The sequence below is a fragment of the Sorex araneus genome, chromosome 1, assembly GCF_027595985.1.
Source record: "Sorex araneus isolate mSorAra2 chromosome 1, mSorAra2.pri, whole genome shotgun sequence".
NCBI lineage: Eukaryota > Metazoa > Chordata > Mammalia > Eulipotyphla > Soricidae > Sorex > Sorex araneus.
The window spans coordinates 191,839,559-191,851,720 of record NC_073302.1 but is presented as its reverse complement, the minus strand read 5'-3'; the positions used below and the strand labels follow the sequence as shown (position 1 = coordinate 191,851,720).

Below are 12,162 nucleotides of genomic sequence, written 5' to 3'. Positions count from 1 at the left end.
TGCCTTAGTCCTTTATTTCTCAGGCCCCCAAAAGATGATTATTATTAAATATACATATATTTTAAACCCTTGGTTCTCCTTAAGGTTCCAATAATTCAGCTCTTACACTAGAATACATTTATTTCAAGTATCTTGCTTGCCTCTGACCAAGTAGATTCGTGATATTTAATCATTCACTCATTGCTCAGAAAAACCACATCTGACTTCCCTCCGGTTAAACTGGTCAACAGAATAAATCTCACTGCCTTTAACTAAATAAGACAAGGCAATTTCACTGGGAAGAGCATAAAAAGAAGGTAATCTTCATTAGAATATACCAAACTTTGTACTCTGACTACAGTCTTTGTGGCACTAGTATCAAGCGGGATCACATTTATACTTTGTCTTACCTTTCTAACATTAGCCATTTCTAAATAAATGTTCAGTGTTACTTAAAAATTTGAAATACTTCCTTAGGAGTTCTAAAAATTACGTGACATTCTGAGTTTACAGAACTTTAATTGTCCTTATTTATATGTCCAGATCTACAGTGAACAAAAAATTAGAGCACAAGTAATAAATGGTTTAAAATGTCATGGCTATTAACAATCATCACTTTATTTTTTGCTACAAAATTCACCAGAAAAAAAGGTACTGCAACAATCTAGTATAAAGCAAATCTTTAACCAAAGAACATGGGTATAGATCTTAAAATATTCATACTTTATCACAATCACTGCAAGGGAAATTTCAAGTTCTATCAGAACCACGCTGCAGTTTGAGGTAGTAGAAACATGACAGAGAAGTTTAAAAAAAATCTAATCCTCAACTTGTCTAAAATGTAAAAATTTAATACCTTTGAAAGGGCACAGGAAGCTACATATCTTAAGAATAGAAGATACTCTGCTTAAAAGTTAATTTAACTATACAGGAGGTGCAAGGATTATAGAAGAGCACTTTGGTTAAGCCTCTATCCTCTGTGACTTATTCATTCATAATGAGTATTCATAAATAAGCACATTAATAGTTAAAATTACCAAATATATTTCAAATCTAAAATTATAATTATCCAAATTGTGGTCCCTTTTTCAAAACACTAAGCATGTCCATGCAGGAAATTCAGTATGCTAAGTTAAAAGCAAATTGCATATATCATATTCCTTCAATAGTTTAAGACTATTGCTTTTAAAAAGACTAGTATTATTTCATTTTAATACAGATATGTCAGGAGTACACAAACACAAGTACACCTGAAATACACCAGTGTTAAACTTTTATTTCACACCATGCAAAGTCAAATATAACACATTAAAAAGTGACAACAGCTATAAGCTGCAATTTAACATTTATACACTGGAAACGTCCATTTTCATAAGCTGAACATAATTACCATACTGTCTTAACAGCTAAGCATCAACTGCTCATAAAAGGTAAAATTTACTATAAAAAGCAATGATTTTTATATTTGTCCACATTCTGTGATAATAATTCGTCGATTAACAGACCCTTCAGGAGAACCAAATGATTCTATTTTTTTCACAGTTTCCATGCCATCCTTAACAAACCCAAACACTACATGCTTAGAGTCCAAATGTTCTGTTTTTTTCAGTGTTATAAAAAATTGAGAATTATTTGTATCCCGGCCTTTATTAGCCATTGATAGTAATCCAGGACCAGTATGCTTCACAATAAAATTTTCATCTTCAAATTTTTCTCCATAAATGGACCGTCCTCCTGTTCCATTATGCTTGGTGATATCTCCCCCCTGAGAAATTTTGAAAAAATAAGTTTAATGGGAATCGTGCAAAAATGTTGTAGTATACACATTAACTAATCACCACAAAGTCAATCCGGTAGACCCAGCTTCCTGGAGAATATCACTTGGGGAAAAAAGTATTTATTTAATTAAAAAAATGGGATTTACAGTGTTATTAATAGTTGATTTTTAGACACAGCACCAACCCACCCTTCACTGTCAACCTTCTTCCACCAGTGTCTCTGTTCCCCAAGTCTCAGTTCCCAAGTCTCTCCCACCACACCCCGCAGCCTGCCACCTTTAGAAACATATTTTAAGGTTTAGTGGTTGCTTGAATCACGTTTTCAATGTCGTAGTCGATGATTTGGATATATGTAAGTATAGTTACACCACTCCCCTACATTACTAATATATCCTGACTTGTGCTCACCCATTACTTTTCTTTCTCATATTCTTCCACACCTCCTTAATTTCTTTCCCTCTCTGTCCTTCTCGTAATAATCTGGATTCAAAAGTATTCTAGGAATGCCTCTTAACTACATTGCATTCCTTCTTCCAATTATATTACATAAAGTAAGCCAAAAGGACAAACCACAGAATGACCTTGCCTATCTGTGAAGATATATAATACACACACAGGGGCCGGAGCGATAGCACAGCGGGTAGGGCGTTTGCCTTGCACGCAGCCGACCCGGGTTCGATCCCCGGCATCCCATATGGTCCCCCAAGCACCGCCAGGAGTAATTCCTGAGTGCAAAGCCAGGAGTAACCCCTGAGCATCGCTGGGTGTGACCCAAAAAGCAAAAAAATATATATATAAATAAAAAAAAATAAATATAATACACACACACACACACACACACACACACACACACACACACAAACAAACTACCTCTTAAAGAAGAAAGATTGGGGCCAGAATGATAGTATAGTGACTAGCACCTGGCTAACCCTGGTTTGATCCCAAGCACCCTGTATGGTCCCCCCGAGCATATCCAGGAGCGATTCCTGAAGGCAGAGCCAGAAATAACTCCTGAGCATCACTGGGTATGGGCCAAAACCAAAAAATTAAATTAAATTTGATTTTTAAAATGAAGATTTTTTTTTTGGCTTTCTGTGTCACACCCCAGCCACACACTCAACTACTCCTGGTGCTCAGAGGATTATATGGGTTGCCGAGGATCAAACCTGGGTCAGCCACATGCACAGCAAACAACCTACCCGCTCTACTAGCGTTCCAGCCCCGAAAATGAAGAAAAGTTTAAAGAATAAAATCTTTTCCCCACTCTTTCTAGCAAGTTTCAGAGACAGAAAATCATATCCCAACCTAGTTCAAATCCCTGGTGCTCCTTGGGGTCACTCCCAAGGCCCCTGAGCACCTCTGGGTGTGGCCAACATCCCCACCACAAACCACCCTCCCCCCCGACACACACACAATCTAGTAAATTTCAAGCTATTCTTATAACTTAGTGGAAAGTTATTGTGGGAGTAAAAAGCTGAGATGGCAACACCAACTATACAGAAGAGCTAAAAAATAATTTTTTTAAAAAATTACAGACAAAACACAGCATTCAAATTTTCTCCAAGTTCCTATAACACACATTCTACACTTACCTGGCAAACAAAATCTGGCACTACTCTGTGAAAAATAGAGTTCTTGAAACCAAAACCCTTCTCTCCAGTGCAAAGTGCTCGGAAGTTCTCAGCAGTTTGAGGAACAATGTTAGAAAGTAATTCCATGGTTATACGTCCTAAAGGTTCATCATCTGCACAAACATCAAAAAACACCACAGGATTTGTCTCCTTTGATAATTCTGCTGTCAGAGATACCTGCCCTTGTTTCAATAAATTCTGTTGGCATTCTTCAAACTTTTTCTTAAAACATTCTGCCATTTCTTTTGTTTTAAATCTCACTGCAAGCTGTTCCACCTTTGCTTCTCCATCTATTAAACAACACACACAAAAAAAGTCATTACAATTTTTTTAAATATTTATATTAGACTTTAAGGAAGTTCAAAAAATAAAAAGCAGCATCTAAATATGAAACTCACCAGCATAATCTGAAGCAGTCCAAACTAAAGCATTGTTCGAAACATTTAAGGGCTTTAATTCCATTGTTTTGGTAATAACATGGTTTGCACAAACTTTAAAGACCTGATCTCTTCTCATTAGGATCCGGTAATAATTCTTCATCATATGCCAAAGAATTTTTATATCTCCAACACCACGTTCTTTCCACTGACTGACATCTCGATCCCATCTATAGAGTTTGGCTCGTTCTTTAAACAAAATTTCTTCGTCTTCTTCTCCAGATTTTACTTCTACCTATAATAGAATATGGTATCATTAATTACTGCTTAAAACATCTTTCATAACAAATTTCAAATGTCCAAAATCTTAAAGATCTATCTTCTTTGAAATGACATTAACTTACACTAACAGTGTCCTTTAGAAATCCTAGGGCAAATAACAAATTTAACTTGAAGGAGACAAGTTTTGTATGTGTTAAACTGCCTTCATCCAATCTGGATGGTTTTATTTATTACTGCAATCTACAGTAGTGTTTATCAACTTGTTTCCCAGCTGTGGATCCCTTTCTACTTCTTATTCTATTGTGCCCCCAACCCCCCAAAAAAAATAATAACCTGAAGGAGACAATAACAAATTTGTCATTAAACATTTTTTTCTTATTAAATGCCTCTTCTGCCTCCTGAAATTATTAAATGCTGTTTTTGTTTGTTTGTTTTTTGGCCCACACCTGGCAGTCCTCAGGAGTTACTCCTGGCTTGGCACTCAGTAATCACACCTGGCAATGCTCGGGATACCATATGAGGTGCCAGGGATCAAACCTGAGTCGGTCGCTTGCAAGGCAAACTATCCCTCCAGTCCCCTAAATATACTTTTTTCAAAGAACAAAAGTTTCAAAAAGTGTAGTCTTTGGGGCGCGCATATGCTGCCTGAGCCCATGCGCTGCTTGTGCCATGTGGCCGAGCACATGTGTCGCCCGCATCTCCCCCCTTGAGATGTGTACTTTCATGCTTTCGTGTCCAGTGCTAGAATGTGTGTAGAGCTTCCTCCACCCTTGGAGAAGCCCGAGTTCTCTCTTGAGCGCGTTACTCCTACTGGTTTTTCTTTTCCACTTATCCCTTCCTCCTTCCCTAAGACCTTCTAAATAAAATCTGCTACTTCAAAAAAAAAAAAAAAAAAAGTGTAGTGTTTGGGGTTTTTTTTTTTTCTTTTTGGGTCACACCAGCGACACTTAGGGGTTACTCCTGGCTTTGCAAATCAGAAATTACTCCTGGCGGTGCTCAAGGAACCATATGGGATGCTGGGAACTGAACCCAGATTGGCCCTGTGCAAGGCAAACGCCCTACCCGCTGTACTATCGCTCCAGCCCCAAAGTGCGTATTTTGTCAAGAGAAATATATTTTGAGTTCGAAACTTAACCAAGTTAGAACGGCAAGCCCCAGTAAAAACCAGAATTAAAAAATTAAATGTGCAAGGACTACAACCAGATGAATGCACAATCCCCTAGTCATCACAGCAACATCTACAATGAACTTTTTTTTAAAAGCCTGTAACTTTTTTTAAAAAGCCTGACAAAATAATTTTCCTAAAGTTACACATACATATACACACATATTTATACACACATATATAAGTATATGTAACATATTTATATATAATCATATATGTATTTTTTAGGCTTCTGGGCTACACCCAGCGATGCTCAGGCGGTATTGCTGGGTGTGCTTGGGGAACCATATGGGACACCAGGGATCTAACCAGTGTCAGCTGTGTGCAAGGCAATTGCTTTACCCATTCCAGCCCCTAAAACAATGTTCTCATCCAGAAAACTAAATGCAGTTTGCTTTCAGACACCTTCAGTTTTTCACAAGAGTAAGATTCATATTTTGCCTTCAGAATTAGGCTATAAAAAGATTCTATAAACCTATAAAAGCTATTAGCTCTCAACAATTTCATACAAAGCATAAATTCACGTTACAGAAAAGGGTCATGCAGAACAGCACAGGGGTCGAGAGCTAGAACCCCAGGGCCCCACATGTGTCAGGTACACCCTTGGCAGCCATGCTACATCCCCAGCACCGCCCATCATTTCCAGTGGTACCACTATCAGCACAAAAAGGGGCATAATGCCCAGTAACCACAGGTACAAAGGAGTGTCAGGACATCAGAGGTCCAGGATGGGTGACCTGGGATTAGTATTCTACCAACCACTGATGAGCCAGATCCTAATTTGTGTGCCAACAAAAAAAGTTCACCCTGAAGAACACATGCAAGCAGCACAACTAAAGCGGTGCAAACCTTGGCTAGCACTGTAACCAAGTGTGCAAGCACCAAAACCAGCTAAGGAATACCACCAGACATTATATGCAACCCTGGTCATAAATAACAACAAAAAGGATTAAGGATAGGGAGAAGAGAAATTAAGCAACCAAAAATACAATAAAGAATATCTATAAACATTACAGTAATAAAAAGTTCCATTAGAAAAATAAAAATATTATGAAAGAAATATAAGCAAAACTAGCTGTAGAACTCATCTAAACTAAATTTTAACCACAAAATGTGAAGTAAGTTCTTAGCAAGATTTTCATTCTAAAATATTTACCTCTGGTAATGATACTATTGGTTCAAAATGGATATCTTCATTATGAACTACTTCTTCATCACTACCATCTTCATTTTCACCAACTGTACCGGTTGCCTGTGTTCCAAATACAGTTGCTCCAGTATTGGCCCACTGGAAATTTTTATCTGATGGATAAATTAGAGTACTTTAGAAGTGGCATCTCTATGTTTATGAGCTTATAATTCCCCTCTTAGGTTACTTCATCAATGCATCTAGTAAAATACTTTACATTATTGTATCAAGTCAAACTAAAGTAGGGAGCACACTACACATTTAGGACTATTTATGCTTAATATCTAAAAATAAAAATGATTTGGTCTTAGGTAACCTTTATAATATTTAACCACAAAAGTATCTATCTTAGAACTCTAAACAACTAAGAGCTCAGCTCTCAAAAGTATCTTATTTCATAAAACTAAAAATGTCAAATTAGCCAAATCTTCTAATTAGCCAAAGAAACCTGAAAGCATGTCTATAACTTTCTCAACTTGTTCCTCAGCTGTAGTAGTCTTAGAGCTTGATTTCTTGGTCAGGTGTGTAGAGATGAAAGCAGCTCACTAACTCCTGGTCTTCAAGAAAGGAGAAGAGCCTGTTACAGGGGAAAAGTCCCCTCCCATGACACTCTCCATTTCCATGCAAAAGAAATGAATGATCACCTCAGAGCTTTAGAAAAAGGGACATTTGCTTCATCCCCATCTCAACTTACTAATATGCTCTACACTACCTTAAATGAAAAAACTGACTCTCAACTTTTATTTTCCAGTGAATTCCTTGCCTTTGAGCTTAGCTTCTGAAACTGGGGGCCAAAACCCAACACAGGATCACATAAGGGAATGTGTGGGTTACAAAAAAACTGGCAACAATATGAGGTTTCTGAACATGCAATGACCAAAATCAATTTCAAAATCAACCCCATAAAGAATATAACCAAAGCGTAACCATGCTGAACTCACCCATGGTGAGTTTCTCAAGCAAAAGTTGGCCCACAGCACAGCCAAGGGCAGACTCAAGTACCTCCAGGTGTAACCCAAAAATAAAATTACAAATATGGGGACAAAAAGATAATACAGGGGTTAAGGAACTTGCCTTGCATCCTTAAGCACTACCTGGGGTCATTCCTGAACAGAGAGCCAGGAACAGGCCCTAAATACTGACAGGCATGGCCAAACACACGCATCCCTCAATATGACTCAGAGACACCCTACCCAGCAGAGAAATATTTTTACTTGCCAACAAAAATCTCTAAAGGAAAGGGACTTGACAAGAAAAAAGAATTTTCTGACAAGGGGCTAAAAAGATAGTACAGTGCTTGCCTTGCATATGGCCAACCAAAGTTCAATCCCTCGCACTGCATATAGTCACTTGAGCCCTGCCAAGAGTGATTCCTAAGTGCAGAAGTACAGAGCCAGGAGTAACCCCTGAGCATTGCTGGGTGTGGCCCAAAACAAAAATAAACAAAAATTTGACCCAAAAAATTGACAATTTTTTTTTTGGTCACATCTGGCAATGCTAAGGAGTTACTCCTGGCTCTGCACTCAGGAATCACTCCTGTTAGTGCACAAGTGGACCATACAGGATATCAGGGATCGAACCTAAGTCAGCCATATGCAAGGCAAACCCACTGTGCTATCATCTCTCTGGCCCCTTGACAAAAAATTTTTGACAATTTCAAAATAAGGGTTTTTTTTTTTAAATAAATTCCCAATAGGATGCTAAATTACCAATAGGATCCTAATATGATTATTCTATTTTTTTTTCTTTCTTAAACTCCCAGCCAGTTTTATTATTAAGCCAAGTGTTTTTTAAAAAACAAACTTTTAAAAACATCGCCCCAGGGATCAGAGAGATAGCTCAGGTGTCAGGTTGTCTGTGCGTGTGCAAAACCAGAGGTTCAATACCCAGCCCAGTTCCACTGGGTATAGCACTGGAAGCTCCAAGCACCTGTAGGTGTGTCCTGGGAGCTCTCAGCACCTGCTATGCCCTAGCACCAAACTGTTCAACCCAGTATCATTAGAAGTGACTTCCAAGTACTGCTTGGGAAGTCTCCCTGGCTATAGTCCAACCCCTCAAAACATTAACCACCCTCTGTGACCAGGAAATGTAGCAGAGAACAAGTCTTCCATGTGAGAAGCCATGCATGGATTTGACCCCCAGCAGTTACACACCCACACAAAAATATTGCTCTAAAAAGACCCAGAACATGTAAGCAGTGAAAGCCTAAGAATATGCATATGAATAATTACTGGTGTCATGGTAACTGTTTGAGATAATATTTAGGAGGTTTACATTTAATTTAGTTTAGTGATTAATCTGAACACAAGTCAAACTTCTGTATATACTAAACAACAAACATGAAACAATACGTAATAGACCAGTGTGAACAAGTTCTTCTAAAATTAATTTTTTAAAGGAAACAATGTCAAAAAAAAAAAAGGTGGCAGTTGTTCGGGTGTGAATGCAGTTGCTGGGGCTTTGGCAGGGCAGGAAGGTGGCCTGTCCCCACTCCTGAGATCACCCAGCAGATCTCAGCCAGGACTGGGTATCTGAGAAATCTTTATGGCTAGTTGATCTTATTTGAGATTTATTCCTGAGTCTCTAAACAAAGCCAGTATATGAGCATACACGGCAGTGGCAGTGTGAAGTGAGTGTGGCTGTCAGGGCCTCGGGAAGTACAGGAACGTACAGGGAGGTCACCCATCCTGATTCTGAGAAGACCTGAGTTTTCAACCAAATCCTCTAGCGTACCTGAAATTTTCAACAGGTTAGCATTGGACTTTTCCTATCTAAACATCTATTGCACCCCTTGACTTGGAGAAATAAAACAATTTTCAAAACAGCAGCCAAGTGAATCTTGCTAGGCCTAGAAAAAGAGCCCACTAATTGGGAGGCTATCTTGCTCACACAACCAGTCTTAGCCCACCTTTTTGGTCAATTTATTCAATCAACAAGCCCCTGGGCACTGTGTTAAATGCACTACCTCCCACAGTGAACAAAGAAAATTAGGTGGTATCTGATGCTTCCCCTACCCCTAGAACTTCTTTAAAAAAAAAAAAAAGAAAGACATTTAAAGTATCAAGGGAACCTGAGAATAGACAGCACAGGGGTTAAGGTGCACATGACTTGCACGCAGCTGGCCCTTGTTTGATCCCCAGTACCTGGCCCCCAGTAACTGCCAGGAGTCATCCCTGACTACAAAGCAGAATATGTCCTGAGCACAGCTATGTATGGCCCTCCCCCAAACAACAAAAAAAAAATTTTTGTTTAAAAATAAAAGAGAAAGGGAAAGCAATCACCATACTATATAAAAGAGGAGGGGAGGGGCAAGAGAGAGAGAGTATAGAAGCTAATTCACTTGCCTCGAACATGGCTAACCCAGGTTCCAGCCCTGATGCTTCACAGGACCCCTGGGCTGCCAGCAGTGCTACTTGAGTACAGTCAAGTCCTGAGCACAGCCAAATGTGGCCCAGAAACCAAGCCCCCCCCCCACCCCGCCAAAAAAAATAAAGGGGTGCTGGAGAGGGGGAGGGGAGCTTAAAACTAACCAAGAATTTTAACATGTATTCCAGAAACAAACTTTCAAAATAATAATAGTAAGCAACATTCTGACAAAATTTATAAATTCAAATGCTATTTGTGTGTCTGTTAGCATAAATCAAATGAAAAATTCAACACAAGAAAACATGATTTAAAGAAACGTAGGGAGGGGCTGGAGTGATAAGCAGATAGATAGGGCATTTGCCTTGCACAAAGCCGACCTGAGTTTGATTACCAGAATCCCATATGGTCCCCCTGAGCACCGCCAGGAGTAATTCCTGAGTGCAGAGCCAGGAGTAACCCCTGTGCATTGCCAGGTGTGACCCAAAAAGCAAGCAGGCAAGCAAATAAATAAATAAATAAATAAATAAATAAATAAATAAATAAATAAATTGAAATGTAGGGGCTGGAGCAATAGTACAGCAGGTAGGGCATTTGCCTTGCACACAGCCAACCTGGGTTCGATTCCCAGCATACCATAGGGTCCCCTGAGCACTGCCAGGAGTAATTCCTGTGTGCAAAGCCTGGCGTAAACCCCGTGCATGGCTAGGTGTGTCCCAAAAAGAAAACAAAATGCAAATCTGAAAATTAAAATATACAAAATGAATGGTAAAACAAAAATATTTCTTTAAAAAAACAAAGCACATATTCTGGTGACCTGAGGCCAAAAAAAAAAATCATTTAAAAAAGAAAAATAGGGCTGGAGTAATAATACAGCAAATAGGGTGATTGCCTTACAAAGCCGAACTGGGTTGATACCCCGCTATCCCAGAAGCATCCCCGTGCCTGCCAAGAATAATCTGTGAGTGAAAGCCTGGAGTAAGCCCTCAGCACAGTCAGGTGTGAATAGCAACAGTAACAAAAAAATTTCACTGAAAATATAGCAGATCATATTAAGGAGTGAATATCTGTGGGTATATTTTAGTCTTATCTATTTCATTTTACTGCACAACAATGGAAGAATTATACTACTAAGCAACTTAACACCAATTTTTACCTATCCTACAGCTAGCTGTATTTGCTGATCCACCTATCTCATGGTTTTTAGACTGAAGGTCCAGAAGCACAAAAAAGCAACTAGTCATTTGTCAATCTATATATTCCAATAATAACTTAGGCTCTTAAACTCATCTTTAGTCCAGTAAGGAGCAGGAGTTGTAAAAAAAGTAAAAATACGTGGAGGCTATCGTGTTCTTTGTGTCCACACAATAAACTCAGTCCACAAATCAAATATTCAAGTACCATCTAAGTAGTATACCAACCCGGTATTTTTTAAAAATAAGATACTACAATAATTTGAAAAAAAAAAAATCAAAGAAGCAGTTCTCTGCTCCTCCCCATTTGACAGAAGCCACCTCTTCCTACACTGCCAGCCGATCCTGAGACACAATGGCGAACGTTGGAATAAACGGATTTGGCCATACTGACCACGAGGTGAGCAGGGTTGCCTTTAACTCTGGCTAAGTGGAAACTGGCCATCGATGACCATTTCATTGCCCTCAACCCCAGGGTGTCCATACTGCAGTGTGATTCCAGCCACAGCAAGTACAAAGGCACTGTCAGGGCGGAGAAGGGGAGGGAAGGGCCTCTCCCTCTCCCAGGAGTAGATGCTGCCGACATCAAACGGAGTGAGGCTGGTGCCAAGGACCCTGTGCAGTCCCTTGGGGTCTCACAGACATGGACGAGGCTGGGGCCTCAGATCCATCATCTCAGCCACCTCTGCAGACGCCCCATGTTTGTGAGGGGCGTGAGCCACGAGAAATACAACTCCCTCAAGTCTGTCAGCAACCTTCTGCACCACCAGCTGCTTGGCCCCCAAGTCCCCGGCCAAGGTCACCAATAGCAACTTCGGTATCGTGGAGGGGCACATGATCACCATCCTGCCCTTACTGCCACCCAGAAGACTGTGGACAGCCCCTCTGAGAAACTGGTGGGATGGCATGCGGCAGCCCAGAACAATATCCCAGTCACCACCACCAAGCGCCACCAAGGGCAAGGTCTTCCCTGAGCTGGTCGGGAAGTTGGCCTGGCCTTCCATGTCCTGCTCATTACATATATGTCACAGATCTGACCTGCTGCCTGGAGAAAGCTGCCAAATACAACATCAAAGAGTGGGAAAACAGGCCTCACACGGGTCACTCCAGGGAGCCTGGGCTACATCGAGGGCCAGATTGCCAGATTGTCTCCTACAACATAAACAGTGACATCTACTCTTCCCCCTTCCATGCTGGGGCTGGCA

The 12,162-nt window shown here is 40.0% G+C and overlaps 1 protein-coding gene across 2 annotated transcripts in view; it reads right to left on the bottom strand.

Annotated features, from left to right (window-relative positions):
• Positions 1-572: 572 nt before the first annotated feature.
• LOC101540874 (E3 SUMO-protein ligase RanBP2) overlaps positions 573-12,162 on the bottom strand; it is a 76,127-nt gene continuing 64,537 nt past the window's right edge. For both annotated transcript variants that reach the window (XM_055138054.1, XM_055138112.1), the window contains 4 exons: positions 6,369-6,514; positions 3,787-4,060; positions 3,350-3,678; positions 573-1,744 (listed from right to left, as the gene is read on the bottom strand). In XM_055138054.1, coding sequence (XP_054994029.1) covers positions 1,439-1,744; positions 3,350-3,678; positions 3,787-4,060; positions 6,369-6,514 — 1,055 coding nt within the window. In that variant the 3' untranslated portion in view covers positions 573-1,438. The remainder of the gene's footprint in view (positions 1,745-3,349; positions 3,679-3,786; positions 4,061-6,368; positions 6,515-12,162) is intronic.